Consider the following 17,922-nt stretch of genomic DNA (forward strand, 5'->3'; position numbering starts at 1 on the left):
GGACACGATTTTGTGAAGATAACGTGTCAGCCAGACAATAACCAGCATAGAAGTAGGCACATTGTGAACTTAGACCTGAATTTTGGCTTGAAGATCGCGTTGTTCTATTTGCCAGTTGATCCGAGACAGGACCGCAGACAATCACAAGGACGTGTTGCTTGCAAGTTTAAACCGATTTAAATCAGTTTTTCTTCGCAGGTATTAGGGTAACGATGAAACTGGTATAACACGCAGCAAATTGCGTTTGAGCCATTCTCTGTTACGTCATGACTACGGAACAAAGCGAGCTGTACATGTGGGAGGATGAGAGCTCCACTAATCTTCATCAGATGAGGGAATACGTCCTCCAATCGATGTCACGCGCCCAGTTGACCGTTCTTATCCCAAGGAGGACAGTCAAAGGTTTGTCTTTGAAGTTTTTTGTTCTTTTTTCCTTTGTATTCGGCCGTTTATGTTAAATCCTTGCTGTTGCTTTTGTGATTACAAATTTTAAGAACGCGCTTTCAACGATGTTTAAGAATAACCGGTGTTTAGGAATAAACTGTTATTTCCGTATTGGCCGACTTGAACGTCAAACGTCACTGTGGTGGCATAATTGGTGGTTATATTGTGATGTAAACACTGTGTGATCACTGTGAACCATTTCCTCTTCAAGAAGTCACACTTCCTCTTAAAAAGTTTTGAAGCTTTAGGCATAAACCGAGTTTTGGATCGAGCCCTACTGCTTCTTGACTCCTTAAAATCGATTTTTTTTTTTGTAATTAAAATGTGTTTATGACGTTTTCGTTGTTTTTTCTACTGTAAAACCAAACTATTGTGCTTGACGTCTGAAATGCCGATTGTTAGCAAAAAATTAAAATTATTTTTCAGTTCCCCACACAAAGTCAAAAAAACTTCAACAGCTACAAGCGAAACCACGTGATCCGAACGCCAGCCCTTCGCTGCTCATGATAGCGCCACCAAGTGACTGCAGATATTTTAATTTGATGAAGGGGGAACCACCTGGAATACGTTCACTGGACGTCGGGCGCCAAAGACAATACCGCGGCTATCGGTCCGCGGAACAAGTGGTGGGTTCCATTCGGACCACACCCTGCGAAATAGTCCCACCGGGCTTACAACCCGCAACCCAGGCGTGGACGTTGGACAGACAGACGCCCATAAACGGGACCGCCCCAATACCGGGACCGAGTTATTTTCAGCAGCTTTCAACCATCGCGGCCCTAGCCTGGTCGGACAGTTCGCAAGCGACTGAAAAACTTCGGCAGATTTACGAGCACACCTCCCTTTTAAGCAGGGATCAATTTTCTGCAATGACGCAATACGCGTCTCCGTATATGACGTCATCAAACGTATTGTCAGACATCCAGAAATCTCAAGATTATTCGAGATTGTCACAAAATGACTCGATCCTGTATAAACAAGTGGAACCGGAAAAATATTGGGAAATGCCATCCATTTACTGCGCATGCGCCGTGTGCAAAATGACAAAACGGACCAAATCAAATATGACATCGCAAAGACGAAACGCGGTGAAATTAATGACGTCAAACGTCAACAATCGCGTTCCCGCGCTAAAATCGGACAACCACGCGACCCGGCAACCGGTAATGACCAATCAGGTCGTTGCACAGCTGAAGAGGATGCGGTCACCGGAAATTACGTCACTGTGTCAACAACCCCCCTCGAAAATGTACAGACAGGAAAACTACTCTGTACCTAAACTTGGATCACGTGATCAGGTATCTGGCAAGGGTGCGCTCTTTTCCTATTTGAAGGCAAAGGCAAAAGTTCCCGAACGATCGTGCTGTAAAGTCGAACCCAATATTTTCTTTCCCCCTGCGCTGCAAATAAACACGTCATCGATCAATCGAAATGATCTCATGATGACGCCATCGTTTGACAATCCGTGTTTAGTCAGTTCGCAGATTGTGAATGCAAATGGTGGATTTTTTAACGGTTTCACAAACTTTTTGCAGCCGAAAATACTCAACGCCCTCGAATAAAATATTCTAACTTTAGTTGTCTTGATTTTTCATTACAGTATTGTTTCAAAATAATTAGTTCAACGTCACGTCATATTAGCTTCCGCAAAGTGACGTCACAAGTACGCCCCATGTTTTATATTTGAGACGAAGCTCTGTCTGGTCGTCCCTTTACGACTGATTGGCGACCATGGTGCTGTCACGCTGCGCTATTTTTCATTATGACGCGTGAATAGTCATTGTTAGGTTTTCAAAACGCTCCATGTGACGATAAATTATGCAGCGAGTCTTACCTCCCTGTGCCGTATGAGGTTGTGTTTGTTACGTCAGCGAATGATGTTATCTTGTTCCCTCACATGTGTGACGTCACTTTCGATAAGCTAGAATGCTAGATGATGGTCAATAGACATTGGCCGTGGCACTTTGCCTTTATTGCGTACTTTGTGTTTGTTCCATTTTGACGTTTATATTGCAGTTTTCTAAAGATTGCGATAGTTACCAAGTTTTGTTTCTTACTTTAACCTTCTCGGATTAATTTTTAGCCTGTGCGCTTCGCGGCGTGTTTGCGGCAAAACGCTGGATTTGCACGATAAGGTGTTCTAGGAGAAATATGTAGCTCGGTAATTAATTTTTTGATGGTACCTGAAGTAACGCAGAGATTTTATCGAACCTTCTTTTGGGAAACGTCACACAGGGTCATGTTAATTTATTATATATTTAATTTAATTTTTAACATCAAAGCTAGCTCACTTAAAACCTAGTCTTGCATGCTTAAAATTTCAGCATTCGACCGAACGGTCGTACAAATCAGTGTTAGCCCCTTTCTTGCATTTATTCCTCTGCTTAAATTTTTCAAACAACCGGGCTCAAACAGTAAGCTAGATATAAGTCATTATTTCGGACGCGTTTTGTACCAGAAATACAATATTGTCGTCGTCGAAATAACTTGAAAATAGTTAGACTAAGCAAAGAACAGTCCCATACGTAACTAAATACGGTCTTGAATCCATTCTTTGTTGATTTCGTAACCGTGTTGTTCTCATTATACTCTGATGAAATTCGTATTATTGTAATTCTAATTTGCAGACAACCAGTAACTTCTGATTACTTGGCCGTGGCTCAAGATAGTGCGTACCGCCATTTTGTTTCTGCTTCTTTTTTGTGCGTGGTTTGTGCTTTTTTTTATCCTTGGTTTTTCTTTATTTGAACTTCTTTATGATTTTACCACCAATTATGAATCATGGTCCGAATAAAAAGTGCAAAAATGAAATCTGTGCGTTTATTTCAGCAAAAATACATAAACGCTTTAAGAAACACGAAAATATAAACATCAGGCGAACAAACGTCACAATCACAACCTTAGTGTTGCGTAATAATACGACATCCCTAACAATTACCGCAAACCACTATGTCTCGTCTAACATGATGTAGAATTTAAGTAAAAATAACCTTGGATGGCTGCAGATGTACCAAGATGATAAAGCGGCCGCTGAGTCCTGGTTAAAATAACAAAATAAACTATTGAAGTATAGTACAACAATTGCTATAAGGCAGTAAACAGTGGCAAAAAACTTACCAATAAAAATGAATTCAAACGTGTAGAGTTGACTACAACTGTTGTAGACCAGTCCGTCATTTAGCAGCCATCCAAGCGAAAGACACATACAAAGCATGACGCAGGAAGTTGCCATGACGCAAATTTTTTACATTTCACGAATCCAAAACCTTGCCCATTTTGCTCGATTTAACGATCCTGCTCCATCGTTCGCCGTCGTATGATGCGTATTCATGCACAAATTCGTCACCGTCGACAACAGAACCGTTTTCGCATTCTTCCCATTTTCCAGGGGAGCCGTCTGGACCGTAAACCCGGTGACGGTACTCCAAGCCAGGATACAAGCTGCATATCTCGACTTCGTTGCCTACAAGTCTACAACATAAGCGTATGAGTTAAATCTTATCCTTTGCATACGATCGATAGTCGATACCTGAGGCAGACGCTGGCATTCATTTGTCATGTTGAAATTTTTTCGGGGAAATACAAATGCGATAAGATCATTATTTTACGAATTTAAAGCCCAAACAACCGCTGATTTATCAAGAGCTTATGGTCATCTCCGGGTTGCAATCATATATCCTGAAACGTACGACAGGCCTGGGCTTGATGGGCGTTGTAGAATGCAAGATTGTGGTTGATCTGTCGTTTAGCCAGCGCTATAGGTTAACAACTTAAATACCAATTTTGGGATAGTTTGAGAACGCCAATTAACGAGCTGTTTCCTTTCAGCAAAAACAAATTTCTTAACAGAGGCAAGTTGGCAGAAAACGCGAGACTCAGACATGAAATCACCCGTATAAGGTTTAAAACTTATTTCATGCTGGGCGGCGTCAGTATGTATCGAATTCCACGCTTTCGAAGTCTTGCCAGTTCCCTGTAGCCCACTGCGTTTGAAAATTCGTCCCAATCTCTATTTCGCATCAGCTTGGCCGTGTAGCAGTCGCTTTCTTGCTCCCATTTTGACTTAACAATTGCAATTGTGACGTTATATTATACAAATTAACGAAAAAGCGTTTGCGGAAAAGTACGGTGTGTTTTTGCTTCTCAAACCCATAACTTAAAACTGTATTTAGGGGGCCTTGATTAATTTCAGGTTGAACTGAACGATTACTTTTACGCAATTTAAGGTTTATGATTGAGACACAGGCAAAATTCAATCCGTTTAAAATGAAATTACGTGAAGTGAAATTTAAAACCTTTTCCCCACCTTATGCCATGCTCTCTCAGCAAACGCAATCAAGCGTGGAAACAGCTGAGAATGAGCTATTGTGACGTCACGAATGATTACAGTCCACAGCTCTGTTTGCATACCGACGATATTTTCGGGTTTGGTCAGAGGGGCGCTTCGCCTCGGATCTAAAATAAATAAACAAGATATATTTGGTTGAATCCGGTATCGCTGTGGATCTCAGCCTTATTAAACCCTTTAAACAATAAAAACTACTTAAATCATTCTAGAAGAAATTTTGGCTCGGCTGGGTGGATGTGTCCTCGCTAAAAGGCTTAACGTCATTAAATCTCGATTGCTTTGTGACGTAATAAGGGCGAGGTAGTGTTTTGAAAATTTCGATCAAGATTGCGGCGTAGAGATTGTCGCAAACTATCAACAAACGTTATTCTGAAAGACGAATTTAAGAAGGGAGAAAAGTTGCGGGCGACGAGTCACATTTTTTCACGACTTTAAATCTCAATGACAGAACCATGTTTGCTCGTGAGTTAATTCTGTCATCTTTCCAAGTTTGGGTGGTGAAGAAATCTCAGTCAAAAATTCGCGTTTAACGAAAACAACCAAATACAGATCTTATCAGAAAAAGTTTTTGGTGTTTGGTAACGACAGTGGCAGATTGGGCGTCGTTTGTGAAAACAACAAGGTCGTTCTACAGCAAAAGATTTAAACTCAACCAAAAGTTCTTGCCCTGGTCAAGGTACCAGCCGGGTGGTCCAGCGGTGATGGGGTAGCGGGGTAAAAGGGGGTGAGATACCGGCAACGTCATTGGCGGCCAGGTTGCCCGGATGACAGCTGAAAACCTCTCTGTCGTCAAGAACCGTTCCATGGACTGCCCGTTCTTCGAGGTCCGGGTCCTGGTAGTGGTCAAAGTAGAGGCAGGGTTCCTGGACAAGGATCACCTGTGACATAACAGAGGGAAGATGATTACGTCATATAGTTGAACGAGGCTAGCAAGGCTTCTGACCAATCCGACGGTGTACCTAATCCTATACAGCACATTCCAGCCCTAGATTTATGGAGTGAAAAAACAATGACTTTCACCCTGTGACTATTTCGTAGGAAGTTTAACAAATTTGTTGGTATACAAAAATCACACAACGCTGACACTATGACGTAACTTGTACAGCGTAATATACTACTACAACTAACTACAATAATATGTATATTACTACGGTATGACAGAGAATACGCTAAAACCAATCGATGTAAAAATGTAAGAAAAGTTTCCAGGCCTATACAAGCAGAAAGTTAGCACATGTTCGCATCAAACCTTATTCTACGAACTGATGCTGCTAACACTACAGCTGATAAAAATTTAACGAAGGATATTCGCTTAAGTTTGAAACCAGTTACACCATGGCCATGGCACCTAGGCTAGTGCTTCTCCAGTGCAACAGTAGTGAGACGATGCTAGTTGCGTTTCGGCTGATCTGTCTAAACCCAACATACCAGCTCATTTTAACCAAAACAAGCTGGTTTTCTTCACTCAAATAAATGTGATGTGTTTTTTTGGAATCCCTTATATTTTAGGTAAACTTTTAGTTGCGATGTGCCAAATTCAGTTTCAAATTTCAGACGTATGTCGAAATTGAAAGAAGTAGAAATAAAATTGATCGTGACGAAGCTTCCCTCAGCGGCACGTTGTGGAGTGGGGTTAAATATGATTACGTAACGGGTAAATGGTATCAAAATCTGATAGTATTCGGTCAGGAAGAATTTTTTCAAACTGACACATTCACGAATAAACTATAATCACGAAGATTTTTTATGATACTGGAGTTGAAATCACAAATACTTTCTTCGTCTCCTACCAGCCTCTATAGTCTATACACTATACAGTAAGTGGTGAACACTATTTTTCTTACTTTTTCCAGTTTCAAGTTGACGTAGTGGAGACAAGCTGTTTTGATGTGATACCAGATCGCTAGGTCTAGGTACATGTACAACAGTCATACGCATAATATGGTGCTTGATAAAAGCTTTATTACGTAGCATGTAGCTTATTGTATATTTTTGAAGAGGAGTTGGTGTAGGATAATTAAGGTGCTATCTCCTAATCTTATCAACACCAGTCCCGTATCAGCAAATCACTATTCCAGCTATCTAAATTACGGTGCGCAGGGCTATGTAGAATACTTTTAGATAAAATAAACATTGAAAAAGAAATTCTTGCGGCAAACCCACCTTGTAACCATTGTTGGCAAGCTTATGCGGCTTATCTGGCGAACTGCTCTTCCACGCATACACTGTTATGTTGTACCGTGCATTTCGTTCTTGTCATAAAGGTTGCCGAAAACCCTGTGAATAATGCAAGATGTATAGCGAAACAGCGCTGCTATCTTTAACTACGTGTTACAGGGTTACCATTTGAAGCTCGTTAAAAATCACGCATAGCTTATTAGAGTTTCCATAAAGACCAATGTGTATGTGAATAAGAAAGCCGAAAAGTAAAGCATAAAAGTATAACAGAATGCATCCAAAGTAAGAGCAAAATGTAGGATGCAACAACTCATACGCAGAACGAATACAAGAACAAAACATTGTATTGATCAGACGTCTCGGTCGATACTTCAATCATTTGTAAGGTGCTGGAAACATAACTTCAGTTTAAGCTGTGTTTATGCGACTGTCGTGTCCGGCATTATTTGGCATTCTAGAAATCTGAAGTCTGTCTTACTGCAAAACTACCTGAACTGTCTTGGCTTAAAATAACATGAATTGATGCAAAGTTGATAAAAATTACTTTTGTAAGTTTTAAACTTACTTTATATGAGAACGCGGTGACTATTGCATCTGGTCTTGACTCGTATGACTCTAAAACATGAAGTCACGTCAGCGTCCAAATGATGTTAAAGGAAAGAAAGGAAGCAAGCCATACCCACCCCATTGCCCCTTCTTCCCATATTCCCATCTCCAGTTCCAGATCTGCACAGATTTTTGAAACTTGTCCCATGAAATACTCTTGCAGGTCGTTGTTCCTGCAACACGGTATTGTTGATTAAACAATGCTTTTCTACGGCTGGCATGTCGGGTTAAGTTTTAAAATATGCCTTCGCGTGTTTAAAACTTTTTACAAAACTGTATGAACATGACTTGAAACAAAGTTATGTAAGAACAGATAAATTCGAAACTAATAACCAGAGGTGTTGAGCACATGGCCGCTGGCCAAGACGCAACCCAAGCAACAGTTTTACATGAATCGCATTTGAATTATGGCAGAAAACAAAAATCATTACCATCGAGCGACCTCATCGCCTCCGATGTGGATCATTTGTAGAGGTTGGATTTCTGAATGCATCTTCTTCATCTCTTTCTAAACGTGCTTGATAAATCTAAATTTTGACACTGTGAGACCGGTTTCATGTCTGCCAGGGTAGGGCTTCTCAAACGTTTTTGTTCTGCAACCCCATTTCAGAAAAGAAATTTCTATGCAACCCTTTCATGGGTACCTTATATGTTAATGATATCAGAAGAGTAACAACCGTGATTGGGGAGAAAAAACGTAAAAAAACGTTAATCCCATAATACAAGAGATAACAGCGTAAATAGTAAAATTTATCAATAACCCTCTTATTTTCGGACAATATTGAGAGTTTCAATTATGGATAAAAAGGACAAATTCAATAAATTTCTAAAACTTTTTATTTTAGATTATCATGATAGGGATCCTAAAAATATTACGATAACGAAATTTGTAGCAAGACAGAAGAGAAAATATGTAACAAATCGGAATCCTCACACATAAATGGAGTCTTGACATGGGTTGATTGCATTATTTTGATGATGATGTTGGACATCGCATTTGAATGATCTCCGGGATCACTGAGAAGATACTTTTTTGCTTCTTCTGTTTTTCTCTCCCCCAAGAGACGCCGATGTCTGAGAAAGGCATCGAGTTTAAGAATCACAAACTTTTAGAAATGCAAACATTGAAAACTAGATTAAAATTCTCTGATATTAAAGGTGTTTAGATTCATTATTTCGCGTGCATATATTAATCACTTATGAATGCACCTTTTGATAAATTATGATAATAACTAACACTAAAGTCGGCAAATTCTTACTTTGACAAAATTGTTTAAACATAAATTCAAATAAAGCAATGCATGAATAGATAAATTTGAAACTAATAACCTAAACCAGAGGTTTGCAGAACATGGCCGCTGGCCAAGATGCAACCCAAGCAACAGTATTACATGGCTCATATAATCTTCAATGGCATAAACATTTTTAAAAATCTTTATGCACAAAACTTTCTTACTTTCATTTATTTTCAACGTACTATATAAGATAATTTTGTGTGGATTATCTTCCACAATTTCTATTCTCCATCCTTCATCATCGGTCAGATGGAAATGAAAGCGATTTAACTTATAAAGAGCCATTGTCTAATGTTTTAGTGACATTATTTGATCAGTTTACAAAGCGAATATTTTTATCTTGAAGTACAACAATTATTTTTGTTGCATTTGACCTAACCTCAACTTAAAAATACCTCAATGATATTAATAATTTCATCAGCAGGAAAAAAATTTCTGGCTACGTTTACATGCAATCCGCGATATCCAAATCTTGGTGCATCCTGTAAAAGCAATGCCATAATCTTGAACCAGATACAAAGAAATCAGTAAAACAAAATCATAAAGTTGTGGCATCAAAACTAACAGATAAACAATAACACGATAAACAGTTATTGGCAAAACTTGCTATAAGTCACAAAAAGTTGTATAGTTTGGGATGAAACAGCTTTACGATACCAGGATGTTTTACCAAAACATATTTCCATTATTTGCTACTGTTTGGAATTACAGTAATGCTATTTTAAATCTTTATTTTTACTGTGATGAGGGACTGAAGAGTAGCCTCAAAACAAATTAGATATTTTGTTTTGTAAATAAATACGTCTACTCCTGCATGCATTTTGCTGACTGACAAAATTTTCAACAACAACGTTTTCAAACGACAATAAGTTCATTGGTCTATGACTAGCATTAAAAATCAAAATTTTCACTGTCAAGTTGCATAACTGAAACGAAAAATTTATAGAAAAATCTGACGAAGATGGAAAAAATAGTAATAATATCCAAATAGTCCGAATATCCGGTCATAGTAATCGGAGAATTTTATATGGAAAAAATTTGTTTTTTATGGTGATCAATGATCATATTATCCGCGGTCATATAAGGCAGATTCTACTGTAACATAAAAACCATAAAACATCGTATGTAAGCCGCAAAGTTATTTTTTACACAAAATTTCGAGGAAGAAACTTGGGGTAAGACATGCACATTAGGGATGGGCCGATACGAACCCAAACCCGAATAGATTCGTCGAATATCGCCTTTATGGAAGGTTCGGGCGAACACGAATACCAACAATGGCGAACCCGAATACAATATTACTTATAAATTTACTGACTTTTGTTAGAAATGATGATCTAGTTTCCCAACAAAGCTAAACTAGAATCAGCAGTACTTACAATAAAGGTCGTTTTCCTAACGAATTCGCTTTTTCAATCGTTTTTTAAACACTATTTTTCAAAAGAAAGCGATTTTTTTTTCGATTACATCATGTTGCAAGCAAGACTTGACAACTTTTGGATGAAATTTTATTGTTTGGTTCTAATACGAATAGATTCGGGATTCGTTCGTGTCGACCTTCATGATATTTGGGTTCGCACGAATCCGAATAATTTTCCTCACGACACATCCCTAATGCACATGGATCACTGTCAGCAAATGCTACAAATCTCGCAAAAAACAGGTCAGATTCTTCAAAACGTTTTAATTATTTCAACAAATGTAACGATGGTATTCGATAGTTTCAAAAAATAATTTGCTACTTTGTTTTTGGTTCCAATACTTTTGTTATAAGGCTACTTTCACAATTGCAGATATAGCTAATATTAAAGTGATAATTATCCACACTTATATAGTTATTTTGTCTTGATAGTTTTTGTTTGTTGACATATAATCGGCAAGATATCAATTCACAAATACAACAATGAAACAGAAACTGGTTCGATAAAAAAATGGGCCCTCAAACAAACATAAATCCGCAATTGTACACCAAAACATTATCCTTTAGGTCAGTGGTCCCCAACCTTTTTGTCTCCGCGGACCGGTCTACGTTAGATAATTCTACCGCGACCCACTAAAAGGGTGGGGGAGACGCAGATTTTTTTTAATTTTCTTGTATTTGAACATGCATTCAAAATGAAATTGAAATTGAATTAAAACGAATATCAAGTGATTTAAATTTGCAAAATTTTCAATCCATCGTTAAATCAATGAGAACCCTGAGCTTGTTTCTCTGCAACGAGACGATTCCATCTGGGGATAATAGGAGATAATGACACTCGAAGTGTCTTGCTAACGTCCAGGTTATTCCGTTGCTTTGTTTTGGTTGCTGCCATTGCAGAAAACCCCGCTTCACACATATAGGATGTCAGAAATGGTAATAGGCTTTTAAGCGCTGTGGTGGCGATCTCCGGGTATTCCGCCATGACCTTAATCCAGAACACTGGCAGAGTTGTTGTGTGGAACATAGCTTTAAGGCTGGCGTCATTTGCAATCTCCAGCAGTTGATCTTCTTCTTGCACAGACATGCTAGATTCACCTAGTTTGCTGGCAAATGGGTTGCGCATCCATTCTTTACCAGTTCGTGGGTCTTTTGTGCTTGGAAAGTAGCGCTCAAACTCTTTCAAAAGCAAAGACAGATGATCGTGCACCAACTTCGAAAATGAAGGCTCAGGCTCAGTTTCGCCCAACATCCCCGCTAATGTTTGAAACATATCCAAAATACCATTATTCACGCGCCTTCCCCACAACTCCAGTTTCGCTTTAAATGCAGCTACTTTGTCTGCCAACTTGAAAACTGTTGTCATTTTCCCTTGAAGGGAGAGATTGAGTTCATTGAGCAGCCTAAACATGTCACACAGATAAGCAAGTATTGCGACCCATACCTTGTCACTGAAATGTGCAGCCAGAGGTGACTTCTTTTCTGAAAGAAATCTTTGCAATGGCTCTCGTAGTTCAAACACTCTGGTTAGCGATTTTCCTCGGGATAACCATCTTATTTCTGTGTGCAAGAGTAGGCGTCTGTGCTCTGCATCCATCTCCTCACAAAGTTGCTCAAACAAACGCGAGTTAAGGGCGTGTGCTTTGATGTAGTTAATAACTTTAACGACATCAGTCAATACGCTGTTCAATTCCGGAGACATTTTTCGACTTGCCAGCATTTCTCTGTGAATGATGCAATGAGTAGATTCACTCTCAGGTGCAACCGCCTTAATCCGAGAAATTAAACCAGACAATCGTCCGGTCATGGCAGCAGCTCCGTCTGTGCATATGCCGACACAAAAAGACCATTGCAATTTTCCTGATATATAACCATTCAGTGACTTGAATAGTTCTGCTCCTGTGGTGTTGGTTGGTAAGGATAGCGCACATAACAAATCCTCATGCATATCTTCCTGATAAAGATATCGTGCATAAACAAGTAGTATTGCGTTGTTGTCGACATCTGTAGATTCGTCAACCTGGAGTGCATACCACGGTGATGTGTTAATCCTCTCCAACAATTGTGCTTCAATGTCTTCGGCTATTTCTTCAATGCGCCTAGTCACAGTGCTCGCTGACAAAGGCACAGATATTATCTTTTTAACAGCAGCCTCCCCTAGTAGCTCACGGCAAATGTCTTTAGTGGAGGGCAAGATTAATTCTTCACCAATGGTGAATGGCTTTTTCGCCTTAGCAATACGGTTAGCCACCAAAAATGATGCTCTCAAAGCATTCTCATTTATTGTTGTAGTGACCCTCAGAAATTTTTCCTGTCCATTGTGTTCCCGTTTTTTTCTTTCAAAATACTCCAGGGGCTTGTCTTTTGATCTAGCGTGCTTGCTGTTCAAGTGGCGGAGCAGTTTTGACGGTTTCATTGACTCATTTGAGAGCCTGTTACCGCAAAGTATGCAGAGCGGTGTTGGTGCGTGGGTATCACCTGTCGCGATAAATCCATATTTCAAGTAGGACTCATGGTATTGTCTGTTAAAAGTTTTCTGTTTCTTTGATGTTGAAGACTCTTCTTCTGTCTCTTCAATGGACCTTTTCCCATTCACAAGAAAGCTTTCTAACGACGTCTGTTTGGTACTCATGTTTGATAAATTTCGACACTCAATAACTGACTGTTATAAAGATTTAATGAGATATAGCTTCACTAAAAATAGCTAAAATGAGAATAACTTCACCAAAAAAAGAAAGCTGAATTATCCTGGAGCTGCAATGCAGAACACGTACCAGAATTAACAAACAACTGAGATACTAAAACTGTACTGCTAAAAAAGAATAAAACTGTGCTCTCCGTAAATGTCCAGGTTCAAGATCATGCCAAAGCTCAACACTAGCAAAAATCAAAAACCCTGAACCTCAGCAAAAATACTCTTGAATACTGGCTAAATAACCCCAGCCTGTGAAAATAAAAGTTTGCGCGCCTCCTAAAAAACTGAATGTAACAAACTTACTCTCCTGATTAAAGGGCATCGGGCAGTTAGAATGGGCAAGGGATACTAAATTAGGAAGACTAGCTGATACACTCAAGATAACAATTCAAGAATTTTAGCATAACAAGGGCTTGTGATGTAATAAACTAAGGTTATTATGCGATAAAATGGCCTCTCCAGACAATCGATTTCGAGAACTCAAGCGTGCCTACGCAACAAAAGGGGTTCCCACACTAATTAACGGTACCCTGTGCGGACCGGTACCAACTGACCTACGGACCGGGGGTTGGGGACCACTGCTTTAGGTTACAAAATACATAAAACTTGTGTTCAAAATAGTGCATTAAACGTATATTACTGTACCTTAATAACTAATTAACTTTATTAACTGAAGTCACTTACACGAAAAGAAATCAATCTCTCTCTCAAAAGCCTTAGGACCGCTGCATATCACCCAATCTCCAGAATGTACATTGATTTCGTCACTGTCATGAAGATTACAGCGCAATGGGGCAGGAATGACCCTTTTGGGTGCATGACCAAAATCTTTAACTAAATAGTACCTGCAAAGAGATTGATCTGTTAGAAAAGATACGTTAAATAAGAAGTCCCAAACCACTGGTCCATGGACAAGCACTGGGCCATGAACAGTTTGCGGTTTGAGCTGTAAAGTTTTAACACATCACATGTGGAAGATTATATTTTTTTTGCAATAAAATTTAAGAAACAGTCTGAAAAGTGTTAATATTTTCAAAAATTAAAATCACAAGTGAAGATGACCTGAATTAACTTAAAGTGGATGCTTACAGCAATAGACTTACAACGTGATTATGCTACGGGAATGGTAAACTTACTATGAAAGCCTGGCCTACACAGGTTAGGGTTATCAATTGGAGTTTTGGCATTTACTTTTCAATATTGAAAAGTTTGAATATATTGAAACAAAATTTTCAAACATTAATTTTTTTTCACTAGAATACCATTCACAAATTCAGCACAAACTGAATAAACACCATATTGGGTTATTTCAGATCAACTTACTCGTGATCTCGTCAGCATAGAAATCGCATTTTCTCAACTGTTTTTTTGTTAAACATTGTGCATATAAACAAAACGACATTACACTTAGTCAACAACATTTAGAAAGAAAAAATACTACACAATTGTTGAATTGCCCTTATGCACAACACATAAACATGCTCAAACATACTAAATGAATACTCTTGTATTTCTGAAGACACACCATTTGAAGAATTTCAAAAATCGTTAAACTTTCTATCCGTGCATGTATTACGTGAAGGAAATAAGATCAAACAAATTTAAATATAACTTGCTTTTCATATCTATCTTTCAAACTAAATCCATTTTGCTTTTCATTTTTTAATTGATTCGACGGTTGCTGTGAGTAAAATTGTTTCACAAAGTTGATATTGTCATCATCAGTGCTATTTATGCCATGAGGAGCTTCATTTGGAGCAGCCACGTACCAATGTGGCATGATATAGTGTCGAGTGGTAGAAGGGGGAGCATTTAATGCAGGCAAAAGAGTTGCAAAATAGTAAAAGAGTAAAAATTAGAAAAACAGGGAATTAGTAAAGTATATAATTGTCTTAAGATACAAAGTGATTTCCTTTAACGCTTTATGCCTAGAGCCCTAGGGGACACTGACACATGTACTCAGTTTAAAGTGCAAATTTTCATCCTTGCATTTGGCAAACTTATCAATTGATGATTATCTGTGGATGAATTTCTCTCTTAAATGGCAAAAAATTTCCATTTCATCGATCAGAATTTTATTAAATTTATCAGCATAATAAAAAACTACCCTCACAATCACAATAGCATTTTAAAAACATGATGAAGCCAGACATAAACTAACAACACAAAAACAAGAGATAAAAGCAAATTACCAAAATCATGATGAGGGGAAAGCTTGTAAAATCCCCCATCAATGTGCTTCAGGATGAACTGGGTTTTAGGCCCATTGAATAATGACTGTGCACTTTGCAGACGCCAGAAACTTGTGAAGTAGATTGACCAATTGCCCTGAATTTTATCCAACATATCATTACAAGCAAGTTGAACCAAAAAACTAACCAAGTGCTGTTCACTGTACAGTACAGTTCCTGATAGTAATACACCAATGTATATTCGTTATACACAAAAATGTGAGTTGTAAAAATACAAATTTTATGCACAGAGATGCATGCACTGTGGGAGATGTTAAAGCTTGCTGTATATATAGGCCTATACCTATTTTTGTCAAACATGGCACAAGATACTAAAAACAAATCAAAAAGTATTTCAACTGTAATCTCTACAAACAAAAATCAAATGAAACCTAGCGGTTTTCGGTTTACATGAAAACCAAACTTAAGTTGAAAAATCAAAAGTATATACAGTATCAGAATTTTTTTGTATAGGAGATTTCACTTTTCTGTACATATATACAGAAATACAGTTTACAAAGTGTGTCTAATCTTGCTGAAATTATATATGTCAATAAATCCAGCAACAAAAACGAATACAAATATTTTATGTATAGTTCTCTTTATATCAAAGTTTATATATATATACCGGAATATATTTACTGTAGTCTGTAACAAGAATACATACAGCCAAAATAGTATCTTGTCCTTCATTGTAGAAAGTAACACAATGTATGCACTTGCGTGGTCCATAGTGTCCTTCGATTACAGAGTCCAGCCTCAGGTTTGATGCAATATACTGCATTACTAAAATCAAGTACAATGTATCAATGCAAAAGCAACTCAGAACTATTTAGACTAGATAATCCAATACTTAAAAAACATGGGTATTTATTGCATAAAACTTGTAAAACCAAAACCCCAAAAGGCTACAATCTAAGTTATTTCGCTAACCGAACCCTACGCTAAATATCCCTTCTCCATTCTGTATCCTAAAAAATACCGTTTGTAGGAAAACGGTCGCCCACCATTAAAGCCAAAATATTGAACTTTGTTGAGAAAGTATTAACTTTGAGTAACGTTGAATGTATAGTTGGACGTGTTAGACGTTTTTCAAAGTAGGTAGTTTCCCTACTTCGTCAACAAGTTACGTGTGTCCAAACCACTGTTGTCAAATATGGTGTGTCGATTCACGTGTCCATTTGAAATATGGACTGTTCTTATTACGGTCGGTAATCACACGTCACAAGAAACAGAAAATTCACAAAATCATGACGGAATATTTGGGAAATAAAACTTTAGAATTTCTTTTTGGCGCCGCGCGAGAAAAAGCTATCTGCTGCGTATCTGTTTGCAATATCTGTTGCGTAATATCCAGAGAAATATTTATGAAAGCCGTTTTGCTAATATTCTCTTCTCAATTCTCAGAAATATTCTCAGCCGAGGTTATCTTCTGTCAAACCACTCGAGATTATATAATCGGGTAGAATGACATCACAGAAAAGTCAGCGTCGTTTAAACAATCTCGAAAAATGGGATTTATTTACATTCGGGTTACATTATAAGTTGTTACAGTAAAGCAACGTAAGAATTTTGTAGGTTGCAATTGATGAAAAACTAACGTTTTAAGTGCGAAAATATCCGTGTCTCACTGTAAATGAGAGATCGTTGGATATTTACAAAGAAAACCGCAGCTAAAAGAAATATTCGGAGTCTTATTGAAGAAAAAATGCAAATGACTATGGTACCTTGTAGCACAATGGGTCTCAGCTGTGGGGTAGTTTTACGATTAGCGGATTTGGTCTGTCTGGAACATTATGTTCAGTTCAAGCAAATATCCTAGCGCAAACTTGAGAAACATACGACATGCAGGCTTAAACAATCCCAACTTATACTGTTTTGAATCGTTTTGCTTTTTTTCTAACTGTTGTCGACGTTTGTTATATTGAAGTCATTTTCAATTTTTCAAATCATTTTCATTCTAAATTTGTTCTGAAGGAGGGAAAGAGTCACGTCCTAAACTATATGTAGTCAGTATTTCATGTAAGATAATTGCTTTTGTTTTGACTCTCCTCTCTAAACGGGTCAGTAGACAGGTTACAGCATGTGGAATTGTATACCTGCAAAACAGTGGCCAAGGCCATAGCTACATTGAGGCAAGCCTCCGCAACTTTTCGTGAATTTTGTAACAAAACATTTTTAGTGCTAAACTATATTTAGCAACGTATGTTCTATAAATGGGGTTCAATCCAGACCAACGGCACTCAGAACGATCCAGCCAACATCTGATAGTTGAATAACCCTAAGTTTAATCCTATTCGTACGTTGGTTGAATACTAATTGATTTCGGTAGCGGTTGCCTCTTATCAAATTTGTTTGTCAAGAAATTGATTTAAAGAATCTGCAATATTTGTTATTCTTTAATCTGGCGCGATTTTAAAATAGAAATCAAGCGACGAAGATTCCCCGTTTCCTCAATTCAAATTTCTTATCTTCTGTTCCCCTTAAGGTCAAAACCGAAATCTTTCGTGCCGCCAAATATTTTGAAATATCCTGTTAAAACACCTTCTCGCGTAAAATAAGATGATAATTGTCATCCCAGATTGCCAGATACTAAAACTGGAAATGAGAATAAAGCAAATTATGACGTCATACTCACCATCCTGCTCCACGCTTTTACTTTCTTATGTCACAGTCTAATGTTAGGAGATGAACAGTTGCTTCTA

At 38.1% G+C, this 17,922-nt stretch overlaps 2 protein-coding genes and 1 pseudogene across 10 annotated transcripts; 1 reads left to right on the plus strand and 2 right to left on the minus strand.

Moving 5' to 3' along the window:
• Positions 1-177: 177 nt before the first annotated feature.
• LOC143447142 (uncharacterized) lies at positions 178-3,264 on the plus strand. The gene is made up of 2 exons (XM_076947085.1): positions 178-402; positions 871-3,264. The coding sequence occupies exons 1-2, from the start codon at positions 267-269 to the stop codon at positions 2,004-2,006; spliced, it is 1,272 nt and encodes a 423-aa protein (XP_076803200.1). The 5' UTR covers positions 178-266; the 3' UTR covers positions 2,007-3,264.
• On the minus strand, positions 3,251-16,369 carry LOC143447141 (SCAN domain-containing protein 3 pseudogene; annotated as a pseudogene). 8 transcript variants are annotated; one of them, XR_013114036.1, is made up of 11 exons: positions 15,885-16,366; positions 15,179-15,314; positions 9,267-13,831; positions 8,511-8,650; positions 8,008-8,103; positions 7,654-7,749; positions 7,536-7,585; positions 6,956-7,069; positions 4,751-5,670; positions 3,562-3,915; positions 3,251-3,481 (listed from the first exon to the last, which is right to left on the minus strand). The product of XR_013114036.1 is annotated as an SCAN domain-containing protein 3 pseudogene, transcript variant X4 (transcript). The 8 variants fall into 8 exon arrangements; XR_013114037.1 differs by having other exon boundaries at positions 4,751-4,899; positions 5,473-5,670; positions 8,511-13,831; XR_013114034.1 differs by having other exon boundaries at positions 4,751-4,899; positions 5,459-5,670; positions 8,511-13,831.
• Positions 4,354-8,078, minus strand: LOC143446777 (beta-hexosaminidase-like). Its single transcript, XM_076946567.1, has 5 exons — positions 8,008-8,078; positions 7,650-7,749; positions 5,526-5,670; positions 4,751-4,899; positions 4,354-4,506 (listed from the first exon to the last, which is right to left on the minus strand). Exons 1-5 carry the CDS (start codon positions 8,076-8,078, stop codon positions 4,354-4,356), a joined length of 618 nt encoding a protein of 205 aa, XP_076802682.1.
• Positions 16,370-17,922: the final 1,553 nt, after the last annotated feature.

Source organism: Clavelina lepadiformis, chromosome 2 (assembly GCF_947623445.1).
Source record: "Clavelina lepadiformis chromosome 2, kaClaLepa1.1, whole genome shotgun sequence".
NCBI lineage: Eukaryota > Metazoa > Chordata > Ascidiacea > Aplousobranchia > Clavelinidae > Clavelina > Clavelina lepadiformis.

Coding starts and splice junctions, on each gene's coding strand:
- LOC143447142 (XM_076947085.1), top strand. CDS start 267: ATGACTACGGAACAAAGCGAGCTGTACATGTGGGAGGATGAGAGCTCC. Junction 403..870: donor CCCAAGGAGGACAGTCAAAG/GTTTGTCTTTGA, acceptor ATTATTTTTCAG/TTCCCCACACAAAGTCAAAA.
- LOC143446777 (XM_076946567.1), bottom strand. CDS start 8,078: ATGAAGAAGATGCATTCAGAAATCCAACCTCTACAAATGATCCACATC. Junction 4,900..5,525: donor GGCCGCCAATGACGTTGCCG/GTATCTCACCCC, acceptor TATTTATTTTAG/ATCCGAGGCGAAGCGCCCCT. Junction 4,507..4,750: donor CTGAGAGAGCATGGCATAAG/GTGGGGAAAAGG, acceptor GCAATTGTTAAG/TCAAAATGGGAGCAAGAAAG.